Source organism: Desmodus rotundus, chromosome 9, assembly GCF_022682495.2.
Source record: "Desmodus rotundus isolate HL8 chromosome 9, HLdesRot8A.1, whole genome shotgun sequence".
Taxonomy (NCBI): Eukaryota; Metazoa; Chordata; class Mammalia; order Chiroptera; family Phyllostomidae; genus Desmodus; species Desmodus rotundus.
Window position 1 is genome coordinate 34959519 of NC_071395.1, and position 19517 is coordinate 34979035.

The 19517-nt window shown below is 42.6% G+C and overlaps 1 protein-coding gene across 1 annotated transcript in view; it reads left to right on the plus strand.

Moving 5' to 3' along the window:
* The window catches only part of KIF13B (kinesin family member 13B), a 165063-nt gene that overhangs the window by 82499 nt on the left and 63047 nt on the right, over positions 1-19517 (plus strand). The window contains exons 14-21 of the mRNA XM_053910793.1: positions 6081-6211; positions 8841-8927; positions 10347-10537; positions 11311-11521; positions 12241-12403; positions 16847-16993; positions 17906-18055; positions 18340-18477. Coding sequence (XP_053766768.1) covers positions 6081-6211; positions 8841-8927; positions 10347-10537; positions 11311-11521; positions 12241-12403; positions 16847-16993; positions 17906-18055; positions 18340-18477 — 1218 coding nt within the window. The remainder of the gene's footprint in view (positions 1-6080; positions 6212-8840; positions 8928-10346; positions 10538-11310; positions 11522-12240; positions 12404-16846; positions 16994-17905; positions 18056-18339; positions 18478-19517) is intronic.

Here is a 19517-nt window from a genome sequence, read left to right on the forward strand (position 1 = left end):
CTTAGAATTGTGTGCATTCTCAGGTACTGAGAGTAGGAGGAGGTTGCCCTGTGTTTCTAGTCCATATCACTATGTAACAGATGTTCAGTCTCAAGTCCAGTCTCCAGTCCTTTGCCCTCCTCTGCAGATGCTTCCTCTATAAATGGGAATTTTCTCTGTCTGGTTATCTCACAGAGTTCTGGTTAGGATTAAATGAGATTGTACGTATAGAAGCACTTACAAACCGAAGTACTATACAAATATAAAATATTCTGCATATCATAGTTCACGTATCATTTTCCACATTTGATATTCTCTGTGGTACCTTATGTACATTATTCTTATCAATTGAAAAAAATAGGCATTATCACATTACTTACTTAATGTGCTTCTAGACCATGTTGGCAGCACCTTGTGTTCGAATTTCAGCGGCAGGTGTTTACATGCTTTAGGAGAGGTGCGATATTAGAATAGGACTTAAATATCCTGCCCTTTTTCTTTCTCAGAACTGTGAATTCTTTCTCTTTCTGATGTGGCAAATTTCAAATCGGAACACACAAACACAGACACCCAGCAAGAGAAAACCTGATTCCTATCTGTTCCTTAACTAAAAAGTTAAACAAAGACACTGTTTAAAGACTTTTGGAGGGGAGTCAAAGTATTTCTGGTCATATTGTGTGGAGGTGTCGGGATTCTGTTTCAGACTGTGTGGCCAGCCCTGTTCTGGCCGGCGCTGGCTTCCTCGCTGCCCCAGCTAACCCCATGACCAGAGCGTATTCATGACCAAGCACATTCAAAAGGGTGATCTCAGTGCCAGAACAGCTTTTGCTTCAGGAAAGCTGTATCACGGTGTGGGATGGAGGAATTCAGAGGCCGAGCGTTTTGTATTTTTTTGCTTTCAAATTCTCAAAGTCAGTTGAGATGCTGGGCAGATGATGTCACATCTCTGGGTGACTTTTGGCACCCCATTTGTAAAGTGAGGGCACTGGATTAAAATATCTCTGATGTTCCTTCTAGTTCCAAGCTGTATGCTTCTCATCCAGAACAGAATCCTCCATTTATTTGTTCTGTCTAGAACTGGCAGCAGTAAGGTATGGTGGCCAAACCACAGAGAGAACATAAGTCACAAGATAATTTTGCAACTTATTTGCATGTACAGGCAGTTCTTGCTCTTCATAGTTCTAATATACACAAATTCTAGTCCCAGGACTTAGTAAATAATGTTGATACTGCTGCCAGTCATGAGATTCTAGCTGCGCAGCCAGAGGAGCATAGTGAAGGTGAACTTGCTGAGGTAAACGATGGAAGTGGTTGTGATGGTAAGAATAAAGATGTCTCAAGGGAGTGACTCCAGACAAAACTCAGATAAGGAACTCCTGTAGATATTTGGCAACACTGAAAGCACAAAGGATAAAATGATAGAAGCTTAGAAAGGAGTAGGACGGTTTGCCAAGGCATGGAAAATCATCTCATTCCTTGTTATGTTATGTGTGCAGAAGGTGGCCAGCACTGTTCAGACGACTCTGGATAAGCTTTAACAAAGAAATTAGATGCTTTAAATGTCAGTGTTTCTAATGTTCTGAATTGCAGCATACTAAAGAAACATGCTTTACTATTTTTTATCTCCTTCTACATTATAACGATAAGGGAATTCTTAATCTTTGTACAGACACTTTTAAAGGTCCCAGAATAATTGCAGGTTTTCCCATTGCTTATTAAGATCTCCTTGCACAATTATTTTTATGGTCCTGCCCTCTTGAGCAAAGCAAGTCTGCGTGGAGCTGTGAGGTAAACGTGGAGGTTTATCCTAGTGTGAGCCAAACTTCCAGACGGAGGAGCTGCTCCCTTCACCTTAAAAACACTATGGTAGTGAAACCCTTTTTTCCCTAAAAAGTTCTATAAAAACATATTAGAAAAAAGAGTGGGGTGGGAGGTTAGCATCCAACACAGAGATGATCACAGTTAATACTTGGTATTTTCCTGATTAGTTACTCCTAAACTTATGATTGCCTTGTACTTTCACAGAATTTATTTACTGATTAGTTACTGATAAACCTCTGAACCAACCTATGATAAGTTAATGTTTTTTCCTCTTCGTTATTTTTATTGCAGTGTTTAGAGCACTATAGGAACTATCAAAAAGCTTATTGTTTAACTTGTTTAAATATCATGGAGTAAGGCTTTGGCAGAGTTGAGCTTTTAGAATCTAGTGTTTGAAATTCCAGCAAATCATCGTCCAGGTTAGAATAGAGTATAACCTCAAATGAGAGATTTAAGTTGTCATTTATAGCATAAGCTCTATAATTGGGACCTTGTCTGTCTTTTGTCTGTAGTGGCTCAGTGTTTAGCTCAAAATAGGTGCTCAATATATTTGTTGAAAAATAGAATTTTTCTTCTAGAATTTGCATTAGACAACTATATGTTTGAGTCACTACTATCTTGCCTCTGATCATTTTTAATTCAGTCTGCCAGCCGATAGTTAGCACCCACCGTGTCCTGTGTACATTGCTCCTTGTCGGAGAAGACGAAAGCGTCCGCACAGGCTGCTATCTGAGAACATTCATGCAGTGGGTAGTGTCGACCTAAGAAACCTCCAGACTGTAGAGAATTTTTATGAGTTTGTTTGAGCCAAACTGATGACGTGCCTGGAGGCAAGATCTCCAGGGCTCCCCAGAATGACAGTTTTGAAGTTTCTTTTGTAGTCTGGAATGAAGATTACATGAAGGTGGCTGAAGGCAAGGTACAGACTAGTTAAGATTACTAGCTCCCTCTGAGGAATCGGAAAGAAGGACTCTCTGGCATTTCAAAGGCGTGTGAATGTAGATGCACAAGAACAATGGGCAGGGCTTGCTCCAGGCAAAGGGAAACCTTTTTATAGACCTGGAGCTGACTACCCTCCGGGACCTGCCCAGTTAGGAATTCCATGATCAGACCGGCCTGCGAGGTTACTTTTGGTCAGGTTTATTACAGAACCGCGTTTCCGTCTGCAGTAGTAAACTGAGGCACTAAGTGTCGTCAGGGCCCGGAGAAGGGAGAGGCCGGTGTCAGCTGAGAGCGAACCTTCAAGGAGAAGATGAAATTAGAAGTGCAGGGTCCAGCACAAATAACGCCCCCTTTTTATTACAAATCTTTTATTCCAAAATCATAAGCATGTAATTCTGTAACAACAGTATCACGCTCAAGCACACCATATGATGTTTTAGGTGAAATGTTCAAATTAAAATTACAAATTGTTACACCCATATTGTTACCCTACCAGTCACACTCAAGCAGGCCTTACTTCTGCCGGACCCTGTAGTTGTTGAAAGATATTTCATATTTAGGTCAAGGGAGGAGAGCACTTCAGGCAAAGAGAACAAGAATAAGGGCAAAGACTGGGAGTGAACCTGTCTGCAATCTTGGGGTGGCATACTGGGGGTTGGTTCTGCATTCGAGCTCCAACCCAGGCTATAGTTCAAGGCTGTTCTCCACTTGTACCCCCAGGACAAAAAAGGATTCCAAAGGTACAGTTAGAAATTCTATTCTCGGGAGGAGGGAAGTGATTATATGTAGAAATGGCCTCAGGCAAGTGCTGTGGGGCTCTTTTCTGTTTTTAGGTGGTCTCGGGCCCTTTTTCTCTTTGGATTGTTTTTTCTTTTTCTTTTTTTTTTTTAAGGGAGGAGGGAACCCAAGTGGGTAATGGAGACAAGCATGGAATAGATTCTGTTACTGAATGTCACAAAAGCTTAAACCTGGTCAAACCCTGTTCTCAGGGTCAGGGAGGTATGTGATTGGCCAGGAAGCTTCAGCTAATCGTGAGCAGTAGACATGGGCCTGGAATGTCCTCTGTATCATGTACACACCCTGAGGATTGAACAGGATATCACAGGGTGCTTCTGGATCCCACCTCTGTTTCCTTGGAAACACCACTACAGTGTTGTCGAGAGAAGGAAGCCCCAGAAAGGGGGAAGTGAAAATACTAGAGGGGAAGAGGCCTTTTTATGAGATAGAGATCCCAGGTGAGATGGGAAGAGTTGGAACCCAGAATATGACTAGATGTATTACCTGTAAAGAAGAGGAGAGGATCATCTTCCTTTGAGTCTGAAAAGAAAGCTAAGGCAAATGATGGTTCATTTATTTTTCTTTTATATTTTTTTAATGCCTTTAAGTTCTGAGCCTATGTTACGGGCTTGGCTTACACTGGGGGCAGGTACGACTGTTCTCTCTTCTCATGGAGTTTCCATGCTGGCTGTGGAGATGGCAGAGCTATGTCATCTCTGACACAGTCAGCGCTTCGTCAGGAATTCTAATAGGAGAGTGATGGGGTGGCTATTTCTGATTGTCAGTTCAGGGTACACCGCTCTGAGGGTGTGCCCACAAAAGCTGAGGTGGGCTTGGTAAGCCACTAGCAGTGTCAAGGTCAGGAGAACATTGCAGACAGAAGGAACAGCCAGTGTACTCAAGGAACAGGTACAAGGCCGGTGTGGCTGGGTGTTGCTCCAGGAGAGGGAGGGGTGGGGGGCGCGGATCAGAGTGTTTTGTAAACCTGGTAAGAATTTGGACTTCATTAGACCTTCAGAGGGAAGCCATCCTCAGAGGGTTTTAAATAGGGGGGTCACAGGATCAGCTGTTGTGATGGGAGTGTGGGGAATAGAAGTGAAAGAATAGTGGGCAACTCCTGTGTTCACCCAGGCAAGAGACTGGGATGTGTGGTGGTGGAAGTGGGGAAAGTGAGCAGATCGATCCCGTACACGTTTTGGAGGGGGAGTCTGTAAGGATTTCCTGATTGGCGTTGTGCTGGGGGAGACTTGAAGGGGTAGAGAGGACAGCATTTATGCTTTTTAGTTGACTGACTGGGGGGTGGCAGCACCGTCATTGCTGGGGCGAGGAATAGAGTCGTTGGGTCAGTGGTGGGGCTTTGGGGGTGAGCAACGGTTCTGCTCTGGCCCTTTCACTCTGAAATGCCTTTAGACATCCAAGTTGTTCCTGGTAGGCAAGGAATGATGGTGACTGAGACTAGGATAGCGGAAGTAGAGGTAGGAAAATAATGCAACCAAAGTGTCGTTCCTGGTTGGTGATTTAACTTACATGTAGACAGTATTTAAAGCTCACGGGACTGGATGAGATCACTGTGGTCAGGAGTCAGCAGCCTAGGCCAAATCTGGCTTCCTGCTAGTTTTTATATGTCCCAGGAGCTACGAATGGTTTTTACATTGTTTAAATGGTTGAAAAAAATCAAATGAATCTTAGTATTTCGAGCACATGAACATGATATGAAGTACAAATTTAAGTGCTCATAAATCAAGTTTTATTGGCAAGTAGCCACCCTTACTCATTTGTGCATTGTCTGGCTGCTTTCACACCATAAGAACGGAGTTGAGTATTGCGTGTGACTCACAAAGCCTGAAGTATTTCATATCTGACCCCTGACCTCGCTGTGTAGAAAGAGAAGGTGCCCTAGGATACATCTAGGTCATGTCAACCCTTAATCATGATGGGCAGTCCAGTGTTGAAGCTTATAAGAGGGAGCTTGATTTTTACATCAGTTTTCTCAGCAACCTGCCCAACAGTGATGCTGGTGATAGGGGTGTAGAGAACTGAGTGATTGGGTGGTTTACAGTAACAAGAACACGTCTATTGTATCTTTTCTGAGGTTTAGAGAGACCATGTGAGTCATAAAATAATTGTAGTCTTTTCAAATTCCTTGTGTTTGAATAATGTTTTATATTTGTATTTTACTTACCTTGACTGAGACCAGGTAAGTGACGTGGCATTAGTAACTGCAGTTTTCAGACCGATATCTTTGATCCGTCACTGGCAATGGCTCCTGCCCTGAGAGTGGTATAAAGTACTTGGGATCAAGATCGCAGTAGAAAGCAATGATTATAGTGTAGACATTACAATAAACTGTAGTTTTCGGTTTAAAGGGCGTTATTCCTTAAAGGAAATGGAATTTGTAGAATGAGTTTCAGAGAAAGCCAGAAATTCCCCATGCTATTCCATGTGCTTTCAGAATCTCTTAGCTAAGGGAATGGGTCAATATAACAGGGCCCAGAGTAGACGATTCCACTTCGTGTACGTGGTAGATCTAGTGTTAACCCGTGAGTTTGATTCCTTTGTAGGAACACACATTGATAGGCTCGGCGGATTCCCAAGACATCCAGCTGTGTGGCATGGGAATTCTTCCGGAACACTGTATTATAGACATCATGCCAGAAGGCCAGGTTGTACTGACCCCTCAAAAGAACACCAGGTAATATACTTTAATTAGTGTTAACTGTATATAAGTGCTCAATATGTAATGAATGAATGAAGAGGCATAATGTGATTTAAGTAAATATTTGTCAGTTTGTTTTCTTGAGTTACAAAACTGACTGCCCTGGTGGATACCTGTCTATAACTTATAGGTGGTGGTTAACTGACTTATATCGATCTTCTGAATGTTGATCCATTTCATCATTAATATTAAAAATCATTAACATCATCACTAATTTCATCTCTAAAGTTTAAATATTGGGAAACTATCAAGCTCCTGGTGAAGGATACCAGTGAGAAAGAAAAAGAAAGAGCAGAAGCTGGCCTGGCACCCCTAGCGAGGGCATGCTATTTTCCTATTGAGTCATCTCACAGAATAGAACTTAGGCAAAGTTCCTCTGAGGGTGTGACTAAGACAGAGCAGGCTGCATGATAATTTTGTTTGAGCACCGAGAAAAATCAAGGTCACTGTGCCACATACAAAAAACCCAACACCGTTTGTTATATACCCCATCATAGAATTACTCCTGCTTTCTGACAGCATCCTATATAGAGAGGACCCCCACTTCCTTAGACCCTCCTCCAAATCCTCCAGCTAAAGCCCGAATCCTGCCGCAGGCCCTTTTCAGCACCCTCTGGCTGACACCCCGCGTCCCATGGTATGCCTTGTCCCCCGTGTGAGAAATCGACCCAGCTCGTTCCACTGCAGGAATGATCCTGTGGTCTTTGGTTTGAGGATATTGACACAAGTTTCCCCAAACTCTCATTTTCACTTGAAAGCTTGCAATTTGCAGTTGGCAACAAGTACTGTCCGTTGTTTTCCTCGAAGTGACAGGATGGCTTTGTTTATTTTCAAGAAAATGTCTGCCAAAAGACCACTTTGTGTGTGTCTTTTATGCAAGATGGTCATCACACCGTGTCATGCATTACCACAGTGCTTTTCTGTGTGCTGCTCACTTTGTGGCCTGAGACGTGTGAAAGGGTGTGTACTCAAGGGAGAAGATGTAATACAGATTACAGTTGTTACTGCTCTATCAAGGACATTCACAGACTGAACTCTGTGACTGTGAGGGTGTGGCGGTGAGTGAGCCAGCAACTATTGGTGATATGTTGGTGCCACTGCCTTGGTTTGTGCTGGAACACCGGCAGCTTTGCTCTTTGTCAGTACAAATGTCAACGCCATGAGAAAGGGCATGTGAGCCTCATAAAAATAGCTTTGTTCTCTGGGCACCCGCACAGAGCGTGCTTTGAGAACTGTTATTATATTCATGCTTTATTTACTAATCATGGCTTAACTGCTGTAGCTTTTTAAAATAAAGCTACGTATGTGTTTGCCTTGAATGAAATTTCTCATTGGGTTTAAGGAATCTGGATTATAAAGGCTAAAATAAAATCTGCTGATTTTAGTAGGTCCTCTCTTGTCATGACTGTATTTTCTGAGTTTGTGCTTTCAGTAATCAGAGGGCAGGAGTATAAAGACCAATTGCCTTTAGGTTTAAAAACCCACTGGGCAAGTGCTATCTAGACAAAGAGCAAGACTTCGTGTATATGCACGTATAAGAAATAACTAACAGTAGAATGCCGGGGAGGTGCTTTAGGAACTTAAGGAATCCAAGACACTGTAGGGTGGAGTGGCGAGCAGCCTTTCATAGGAAGTACAGACCAAACCAGGCCTTGAGGGCTGAGCAGGACTTGGGGGATTGGAGAGGAATGGGAACCCTATCTCAGTTTGTAGGACTGGTATGAAGCTTGCTTTGGAAGAAAAGTCGGTCATGTTTAGTGGACAGAACATAAAGTTTGTTTTTGTTTGTTTGTTTTTGAAGTTGAGAGTTCAGTAGAAGAGGGAAAGAAGGAAATAAAGGGGACTTCCTTTTTTTGTAAAAGGCAAAAGATTTATACGGTCTGAAGAGAAACCAGAGTATGGGGCTTCCTTTTTTGGACCTTTAATGTCAAGTTAAAGAACTTGACCTTTATCCTGTATCTAAGCAAATGAGTTATTCAGCAAGAGAGAGGCATGATGACATTGGTATTGCAGGAATATCAATATTACAGTGGTATGCATAATTTCCCATTTATTTCCTGCCCTCTCCAAATTCTTCGTTCCACATTTTTCTACCCACCATTTCTTCTGTCGAACTCCATTGTCAAGATAAGCAGTCCGGTGGGCCTGACAAATCTTGGGCGTATTGACAGGGTGTGGACGTTTTCCTGTGGCCAGTGGCAGGAGAATTGGACTTGGTCTCATTTCTTATCACTGACATCTGTAGATCTGGAGTCCAGTTGGTTGAGTGACTCTTTTTATGCATGAGTGTGGACGTACTGTTTTAGTTGTAACATGTACTGCTACCATCTTTCTATTATTGTCTCTAATGGTTCCGTACTTACTCCTTATTATGTTAAATACCAAATTTAGAACTTTGATAAACAGGATAATTATTATACTTAGAACCATGAGCATTTTAGGTAAATTAACAAAGAAGTAGATATGAATAATAAAATTCACCGAGGGCAGGTTTTATTTTGGGGAGTTGATTACTCTGTTTTTCCTAGTAACTGGATCTCTGTGGAGAATTAAAGGGGACAGCATGATAATCACTGTTTACATGTCAGACCTCTTCTCCCCACAGGACGTTTGTGAACGGCTCCTCCGTGTCCAGCCCTGTGCAGCTGCACCACGGGGACAGGATATTGTGGGGGAACAACCACTTCTTCAGGTACGACGTCACTCGGGGCTCTTACGGAAGGTGGTTGAAGGCTGGACTCTAAAACAGAGGAATGTGAATTGAAAAATAAACATAGCTCCACAAATATTACGTATGTCGATGATGTATGTATATACTTGCTATATGCGCTATAATTATATACTTATACGGGGCGGGACGAAAGTAGGTTAAAAGTTATGAGTACGCAAAACAGAGTTTATTCCTGTATTATTATTTATTGTTTTCCATGAGAACAAGTGTAAAGCTACTTTTGCCCTGCCCTGTGTGTATGTTTGTTCACTATATGGTTTGAGCCCGAGGGAACGGGAACGATACACTCAGGAAAAATACTGAGTTTACTGAGATATTTTTCCTGTTTATTTCTCAGTGGAAGATGACTGTTACGCCATCTGGTATAAAAATTCATTAAATTTTTTTCTGACATGCTTATCTTTTTGTTTGTTCAGGGTTTTGTTGTTTTTTTTTTTGAAATAGGAAAAGCAGTGGTTTTAGTTTCCTTATTCATAAAAAAGGTTGTGTTTCTTTTTGCTGCCAGTAACAGCCAACTGACTGTAGTGACTGAAATTGATAGTTTATTTCTTTGACAAAATGAGAAATCCAAAGGAAGATGGTTGTTGGCACTGGCTGAGCCGCTCAAAACTGTCATGGCCGAAGTCTTTTCATTGTCACCATGTTTCCCTGTGGCCTAAAGCAGGCCACGGCACTCGGAAGTCTTCTCCACGTCCCCAGCAGCCTTCCACTCCGGGCTCATTTGCTGGAATTTGCCGCCTGGCTGGGAGGGAGGCCGAGAAAGAAAGTGCCAGTCTGGGACTGCACGCGTTGCTTCTCATACAAAGTCCGTGCTGTGCTGACAAGGAAAGACGGGCTGGATATTGTATAAAATTAAAATTCTGGTCTGTTCTCTTCCTGTCACTGGTCACTGTGCATCAGACATCAAACTGACTTGTCTCAGAGTTCATGGAGATCCTTTGCCTGTAGGCCAGCTTTTATTTTGATGATTGGAGAGAAGGTAGAGAGGTACAAAGTGTGTGGGAAATATTTGTATTTTTTTCCTTCTCAAACTAAGTCAAGTGTAAATTGCTTGGCTTAGTGTTCAGGGCCTTCCTCGTTTGGGTTCAGCTGATCTTTTCGGCATTACCCCTCACAGTTTCTGCTGTGCACATTTTGTGCGTCCGTGTTGTTTCATTCAGAACTTCTCCTGGCTTGTCACAGTCACGTGGCCTTGTGTCCTACTCTGCTGTAACGACTTGCACATGCATCTGTGTTTTATTTCTACTGCTGGAATGTAAACTGAGTCTAGTAATTGCCTTCTGTTTACATGATATCCCCTTGGCATCTAGAAGGTGCCAGAATTTAATGAATGAAATGAATGTATACATCTTTATTTAAAAAAAAATCTTTTCCCCCAAGATTGAATTTGCCTAAAAAGAAAAAGAAAGTGGATCGAGAGAACGAGGACCAAGATACGTCCGTGAAGCACGACAGCAGCTCTGAGCAGCTGGACACAGAAGGGGACTCCTCCAGCGAGGTGTCCAGTGAGACCAACTTCAACTTCGAGTATGCGCAGATGGAGGTTACCATGAAGGCTCTGGCTAATAACGGTGAGACCTGTTGTGCATTTTAGAATCTTTCTGTAAAATTAAATTTATATCTTATGTAAGTATAGTTGGTGTACAATCTTATATTGCTTTTATTAGTTTCAGGTGTACAATGGAGTGATTCAGCATGTTTATACTTTACAGTGTGATCACCCCTCTAATTCCAGTAAATATCTGTCACCTGGTAAACTTATCACAATATTATTAACTGTATTCCCCTTTTCACCCGCCCCCCTCCCCCGCCCTTCCTTCTGGTAACCGTCCCTTTGATCTGTGTTTCTTTTAAAGTTGGAGAGTTAAAAATGTCTATGACTGGGATGCTTTAAATGTTAAAAACATTCATTAGGTTGTTCTCCATCCTCTATTCTCTTGTGTCTTTGGCTTTAATTTGTTATATTTATAAAAACGTGCCTTCTTTCTACTTTGATATACAAGTCACTGCAAACTTTGTTCTCACTGATAGAATTTCCCAGGTTTGAAACTTGATCATCATTGGATCGTGATTGTAGTGGACTTTTATAGCATTAGCAACGTCTCGGGTTATGTGCGGAACACATAATAGACCTGCTTTTTCTGTAAGGAGATAGTCGGGCACATACCAGACAAAACAGATAAGTAATTGGGAGTAAAGAAAGCTAAGTTTGTCTCCAACTCTCTTTAACAGTCTTATTTGTATTAGGATGACAGACAACAATGTAGAATAACATTTGAAGTATATCGTGTTGTCTAGTTTACCTTTTGCTCATTCTTTACCTTCTCATAAAAATCTTACTTAGATCCGATGCAGTCAATATTGAACAGCCTGGAACAGCAGCACGAGGAGGAAAAGCGATCTGCGCTGGAGCGCCAGAGGCTCATGTACGAGCACGAACTGGAGCAGCTGCGCCGGAGGCTGTCTCCCGAGAAACAGAACTGCCGCAGCGTGGACAGGTTTTCTTTCCACTCCCCCAGTGCTCAGCAGCGCTTGAGACAGTGGGCTGAAGAGAGGTAGGTGGCGCCCACGGGGGTAAGATCCTGAGTGGAAAAATCTAGACCTTACTTTAGAAAGAGCTATGTTAAAAGAGAGTGGTACAGCTAAGAACTGTTTGGGGGGAAAATGGGAATTGTCCATTTATATTGACTTACTTAAAAGCTGCCTGTGTTAGATGCGGCCCTGTTTTCAATTTGTATGGCTTTTGGATTTGAATAAACAAGTGTCTGTACTTAGAAGTTATGCTCTATCATTGTATTATACTTTAGGTTCTGAAGCTTGGGTAGATGCTTTTTTTTTTAAGGGAAAAAAAGAAAGGTGGTTATCTGGACTGCTTAGCTAAGGTAGGCAAAGCACAGTGCTAATGAGATGCAGATTGCACATCTGGTCTCTATACTGGCTAATTAGCATCACACTAAATTGTCTCATCCATGGTTACAGACTGCACTTAACTAACCTCTAGCTCTTCAAAGTTTGGTCTGCCCACAGGCAGCATCTGTGTCATCTAAGGATTAATAGAAATACAGCATTTCAGGCCCCACCCCAGCCTACTGAACGTAGCCCAGATACAAGCGCGAGCCTGGGTCAGTGTCAGTGATGCCTTCCCTGAGTGCGAAAGACAGTTGTAAAGCTTGGGTGGCAGCTTGGCATTAACATGTCATGTACTGTATAATATTCTGATGTGCTTCTTGATGGCTATCTCCTCCCTCCCCTCATTTTTTTTTTTTTTTTAAAGAGAAACGACACTGAATAACAGCCTGATGAGGCTGAGGGAACAAATTGTTAAAGCCAATCTGTTGGTGAGAGAAGCTAATTACATTGCAGAAGAACTGGATAAAAGAACAGAGTATAAAGTAACCCTACAGATTCTAGCCTCCAGCCTTGATGCCAATAGCAAGGTGAGCGTGGCGTTAATGGGAAAAAACAGATGTCACTGGATAAAGCTGCTTTATATTTCACCAGTGTTTATTTAAACACCCGTGGGTTTGGCCTTATCCCCATGTAGACCCTCCACGATCTAGTTCTTTTATACTTGTCCTCCTCTCTCGTGTAAAATTTACTTCCTTTTAATTCTCTGCCTTTGTGCATATATGTCCATTACCCACTGGACATATCCTCTCCACTCCCCCACCCAAACCTAGCAGTTTATTTCACTCAACTCCTTTTCTTCAAATCTGTTTAGATTGTTTCTGAGAAGTCTTTTCTGATGAGTTTTCCCAAAGCGGTTTCTTTTCCTTTATTCTGTTACCACTCTGCAGCCACCACCACATTAGGTTTTTATTTTGCTTAAACCGTGTTGTCTTCTGCTTGCTAATAGGTTGCTCTGAAAAACTGTCCATCAGTTATTTTTCACGTGTATTCAAGATTACAAATTTCTTTTGGTGTGATATCATAAACTTAATGAAATGTAGGGGGGAAGTCTCATCAAAATCTTCTGTCTTTGCCATTCAGGAACAACTCTTTTCTTTCATATTTAGGCTCTTTTCTAACTCTTGATCCGGTTCCTGCATGAGTTCTGATGAATTAGGTATAATTCTGTTTTCAGATAAACATTTGCGTGTCTGTGTGGTTTGTTTCTCCTACAGTATTTGACACAGCAAAGCCTTAATGAACCCTTCCTGGGTGGTCTATTCTAATTTGGTAACAGGGCCTACCTCTTTTTTTCTCTTATAGCATCACAGCATCAAGGTCAGTGTTTTGCACAGTATAAATTTGGCAAATATGATGCTTAATGTTTTTAGTAATAAAGGTATTATAAATATGAAATAACTATAAAATATTAATCATTATTTTGTAGAGAATTGTCTTTTAACATCTATTCTGTGTGTAGTTTGAAAGATTTTACTCACTTAGAACTTCATTGTGTGTGTTGGTGTTGTAGGACAAACCATAGGTGCAGTTGGAATTCGTGGATAAAAAATATTAGAGGGAGGGAGGAACCAAGATGGCAGCGTAGGTAGACACACTGCGCCTCCTCGCACAACCAGAACTGACAGAGAATCGAACAGCAAGGGGGACTGACACCAAGGAAACAGAAAATAATCATTCATCCAGACTGGTAGGAGGGGCGGAGACGGGCACCGGGGGTGGAGAAGACTCGCGTGGCTGTGGCGGGACTGAGACTGGCGGAGTGTGGGACGAATGGCGCAGGCAGTCCGAGCACTAGCAGACCCTGCGGTCCCACATTTGCACAGATAAACCCAGAGGGCCGGACTCAGAGTGGCGGAGAGCGGGGCAGGCAGAGTGGCGGGTAGCACCTTGCGGCACCACATTCGCCCACAGATAATCCGGACGAACGGCGGGCAGTGAAGCAGACCGCGTAACCCAGGGCTCCAGCTCGGGGAAATAAAGCCTCAAACCTCTGATTGAAAGCGCCCCTGGGGGTTGGGGCGGCAGGAGAGACTCCCAGCCTCACAGGAGAGGTCATTGGAGAGACCCACAGGGGCCTAGAGTGTGCACAGGCCCACTTACTCGGGAACCAGCACCAGAGTGGCCCAGTTTGATTGTGGGTATCAGAGTGGAAGATTGAAATCCGGAGGAGAGTGAGGCGGGCGCCATTGCTCCCACTCGGCCCCTCCCCCACGTACAGCGTCACAGCGCAGCGACCAGCATTACCCCGCCCCGGTGAACACCTAAGGCTCCGCCCCTTAAAGTAACAGACTCGCCAAGACAAACAAAAAAATGGCCCAAATGACAGAACACTTCAAAGCTCCTGAAAAAATACAACTAAGCGACGAAGAGATAGCCAACCTATCGGATGCACAGTTCAAAGCACTGGTTATCAATATGCTCACAGACTTGGTTGAATCTATTCGAAAAACAGATGAAAAAATGAAGCCTATGCTAAGAGAAACAAAGGAAAATGTACAGGGAACCAATAGTGATGAGAAGGAAACTGGGACTCAAATCAATGGTATGGACCAGAAGGAAGAAACAAACATCCAACCAGAAAAGAATGAAGAAACAAGAACTTGGAAAAATGAGGAGAGGCTTATGAACCTCCAGGACACCTTGAAACGTTCCAACGTCCGAATTATAGGGGTGCCAGAAGGAGCAGAAGAAGAACAAAAAATTGAAAACTTATTTGAACAAATAATGGAGAACTTCCCCGATCTGGCAAAGGGAATAGACTTCCAGGAAGTCCAGGAAGCTCAGAGAGTCCCAAAGAAGCTGGACCCAAGGAGGAACACAACAAGGCACATCATAATTCCATTACCGAAGATTAAACGCAAGGACCTACATCCAAGATTACTGTATCCAGCAAAGCTATTATTTAGAATGGAAGGGAAGATAAAGTGCTTCTCAGATAAGGTCAAGTTAAAGAAGCTCATCATCACCAAGCCCTTATTATATGAAATGTTAAAGGGAGTTACCTAAGAAAAAGAAGATCAAAAATAGGAACAGTAAAAATGACAGCAAACTCACAGTTATTAACGACCACACATAAAACAAAAACGAGAGCAAACTAGGCAAACAACTAGAACATGAAGGTTGTCAATAAGGGAGTGGGAGGGGGAGAGGGGGGTAAAGGTACAGAGAATAAGTAGCATAGATGATAGGTGGAAAATAGACAGGGGGAGGGTAAAAATAGTGTAGGAAATGTAGAAGCCAAAGAACTTATAAGTATGACCCATGGACATGAACTATGGGGGAGGGGAATGTGGGAGGGAGGGGGGTGGGCAGGATGGAGTGGAGTGGGGGGGGAAATGGGACAACTGTAATAGCATAATCAATAAATATATTAAAAAAAAATATTAGAGGAAAGCCAATCATGGTCAAAAGGTACAGGGCTCAGCTTCTGCTAGAGGACTGAGAAGAGCAAGGTGTTCTTCCATCCTGTAGTGGTTGCATTGAAAAAACAAAACTGTGGATACCTTTAAAAAACTTGTTTCCCCATTAGGCACCCCTGTAGCCCTTTTCCGTGTGTCCTGCCTTGGGACACACTGCTCTGTTGGAAGGAGCAACCCTGCTTTTGGGAAGCCAGGTCAACACCTGGAAGTGACTCAAGCCACTTTGGGCATCTCTCTCCTCCCAGACACCTGATAGTGTATTGATGGGGGCATTTTTTGTGTGTGTTTGTTTTGTCTTGCTGGTAGAGATGACACATGTTGCTGGAGCTGAAGCAGCTATTATTAACAGAAGGCTACTAATCCCCTCTGTTACTGATTTAATAGATTAGTAGTTTCAGATTTCAGCCAGAGAGAGGAACTGGACAAGGAGGTATTTCTTAAGGAGGTAGTCTCCTAAACTCAGGCTGGGTCTTGCACGTTTATACCCAACAAACTTTTTTTTTTTTTTTGAAAACTCTTATTTCATGTAATGTCCTGTCCATTGCTGTTTTTTCTGGTCCTTACTTTTGGCTTTGTACTCGACGGTGTCTGGTGATTTTTGGTAAGGGGCAGAAATTTCTTCTTCTTTCCCCCACCCCTAATACCTGTCGTAGGTGTCTGCAGGAGGACCACATCATGATGCTGCAGCATGTTGCTCATTGCCATTTAGTCCCAGTCCTAGTAGTGTCCCCCTGAAAGGCTACTGCCCACAGATCACTAAGGAGATTTTTGTGTTTATTCTCTAGCTGGCTGAATATAAGGGAAAAGGGCCACTGGGTGAGAGAATGGTGGTTTTTACCTTCAGAATTCTAAAGTCTTTGTTTTATTATGTAAATTCTACTTTTTTGGAAATGATTATAAGCAAGACGTTAAGCATCATTGGTGTATTTCACAATTCTCCAAAGTTCTAAGTAGGCATTTCAGAACAGTTGATAAATTTATCCAGTAAATCTACATCGGTCAGAAAACTGATGGGTACATCCCTCCGCAAGAGATACACAGGGGCATTTTTATTTTCTACTTGTGGTTTTAAAAAGTTTAAATATTTTTCTGCATGAAAAACACATTGCTTTTATAAGCTAGAAAACTTCAACAAATGCTATTTTTTGAGGCAAAAATTCACATACAGTAACATAAAATTAACCATTTTAAAGTGAACAATTCAGTGGCATTCGGTACAACCAGCATCCCTGGTCATGTGACAGCCCAAATAAAACAGTTTTGACTTCCCGTTAAACGTGGTTTTGTCTTTTGTGTTTTAAATTTAAACTTATGTCCGACTGCCATGAAAACTTGAGTTTTGGTTGCTTCGATATAAAGGCCTTACATTAAGCTCGTGACATTTCTGGGATGCTTTCAATTAACAGAATAAAGAACGATAGCAGTTCCAGCTTTGATTGATGTTGGCTGGTGGGTATAGACTGTTCAGGTTTGACTTCCGTGGTGTGTATCTTTGTGCTTTAGTTAATAACGTTTGCTTACTTTACTTAGTCACTTTTACTGTCTTTGCAGCGAGGCTCTCTTCTTAGTGAACCTGCAATCCAGGTGAGAAGAAAAGGAAAAGGGAAACAGATTTGGTCTTTGGAAAAATTGGACAACAGGTTGTTGGATATGAGAGACCTTTACCAGGAATGGAAGGAGTGTGAAGAGGACAGCCCAGTAAGTTATTTAAGGAAAATTACGTAACAGGTACTCATTGAAGGAACCAAGCATTTTGCAGTGAGAATGCCCATTTTAGGGAAAAAATTTTGTTTTCCCTGAAATAGTAATCCTGTTTCTAGGATATTTATTTTGATCCTTTAAGTTGTTTAGCTAGTCAAGAATTTCAATAACCCATTTTTGGGGCATCTTCCTTTTCTAGTCAATGTATGTTCTGTATGTTTTCATGGCAAGACTTCCACGTAAAGGGGAAGAAATGATGAAAGGAACGACGTATTCACGGGGCTGCCCAGTACAGCGTACCGTGCTGTAGTCACTGTGTGTGGTGTCACATGGGTGCCAGACTAACTGCAGTGGCCACTGTGTAAGGTATATGGTCGCTGTGTTGTACTCCTGAAACCAGGGTCGTATCACGTGTCAACTGTAATCGAAAACTAAACTTTTAAAAATGAAAAGAAAGAGCCGTGGCTGGTGTGGCTCAGTAGCTTGAGCCCCGGCCTGCAAACCAAAGGGTTGCTGGTTCAGTTCCCAGTCAGGGCACATGCCTGGGTTGTGGCCAGGTCCTCAGTTGGGAGTGGGCAAGAGGCAACTACACCTTGATATTTCTCTCCTTCTCTTTCTCTCTCCCTTCCCCTCTGTCTAAAAATAAATAAATAAAATCTTTTTAAAAAATAAAAGAAAGAAATTAATGACATCCTTGGGATTGCTCTCTCACGGTTGAAGAATGCTGATCATACATATCGTCTAAAATAGGAATGAGCAGCTGGGGGAGGGAGGGGAGAAGAGAGAGCGGGAGATACAGTGCTGTACTTCAGCCATGTTTAACGACTTTACTAGAGTGCATCAAAAAGTGGTTGAGTTCATTTATTTTAATCGATTTTCTGAAGTTGTACGTTCTGAATCTCTTTAAAGGTGATACGGTCTTACTTCAAGCGTGCTGATCCGTTCTATGATGAGCAGGAAAACCACAGTCTCATTGGGGTGGCTAACGTCTTCCTCGAGTCCCTCTTCTATGATGTGAAGTTGCAGTATGCTGTCCCTATTGTCAACCAGAAAGGGGAGGTTGGTTTTCTCTTCATGCCTCGTATCCTGCAGGGAAAAGGGGGTTGATGATATATTGTTGTTGCTGCTTTCCATCAATAATAACAAGCGATAGTTGTATGTGTGATGAACACCTGTGTTTTCATACTGCTTCATGGTGATTGTTCCAAGTACTTTGGGGGAAAGTGACTCTTAGAACCTAGGCTTCTACATCCCCATATATCATTAACCTGATCACTTGAGTCTAAAACAGAAGAAAGAACACAGTCTGGAAAAAGCATCTGCTTTCCTCCTCACTGTTACAGGTGGCAGGTCGGCTGCATGTAGAGGTGATGGGGACCAATGGTGACATTGTGGAAAGGATTGCCAGTGGGGATGACACCGCAGATGCCTCCTTTGATAAGGATACCCCTTATCAAACTGAGAAAAAAATGACGTGCAGGGTAAGTCCCAGTTTCACTTAAAAGCCATATGAGTGTGGTTGATTTTGAGGATTGTGGGTATTTAGATGATGAATATTGTGTTCTTTTTCAAATTTTGCAAAAAGCTGTCTCTAAATAAATTTTTAGTAGTTTTTCATCATATGTTCTGATGTACTTACTGGTTAGCCAGGTACTTCCACTACCTTCCTCCGTGAAGCCTTGGATAAGTTACCTCTTTCCTCTGGGCCATTCCACTCCAAAATTGGATGAATTTGTGTTTATTGGAATTTCTTTATAGAGAAACCAAGTTTTTTCACACAAATTTCCTCTTTTTCTTGGGCCTCTTGATTCCTGCTGACGCTGGAAATTTATCCCAGCCCTAGTCCTGTTCCTAAGCTCCTGCCGTAAGTCACTCTTTACCCTGTTTTTCCACATGCTTTTTAGTCCTTTTCCCCCGTGTGCCTTTGCTTATGCGATTGTCATGCCCTAATCCCAGCCCCCTTTCTTCCTGCTCTTCCCATGCATGCCATTCATGAACTGTGCGTTGAGTCTCATCCGCCAGACACGTGCCGGGCAGCGCAGTGTAAAGATGACTAAGACAGGATTCCTAGCTCCAGGAGCGACCTGTGTAATTCGTGGGTATGTGTAAGGGGGACACACAGTGAACAGAAGGCTTCAGTATTGTGTGACCCTGGTGCTCTGAGAGAGGTGGACGAGAGATGTTCTGGGACACAAGGAGAGGTAATTCATTAATTCTGACGGTACGGTCCGAGGAAATGAGATTCAGAGTGCACTTGAAGGAGAGCGCTATGTAAAACTCTCGCTCCCTAGGCTGCTGTGGCGTTTTCACGGAAACTTGCTAGGCAGATTTTCGGCGGGTCGTCACCTTCCTGACTCCTGCTCAGTCAGCGGAGGTAGTGCCACCTCTGTCTCTCATGACAATGAAAAAAAATCCCTCATACCGTTTTCAGACACACTCTAGTGGGCCAGCATGCCAATGGTTGAGAATCACAGAGGAACCAGTTAGAAAGGTTTTTGAGGAGAAGAAACCAACCAGAGAC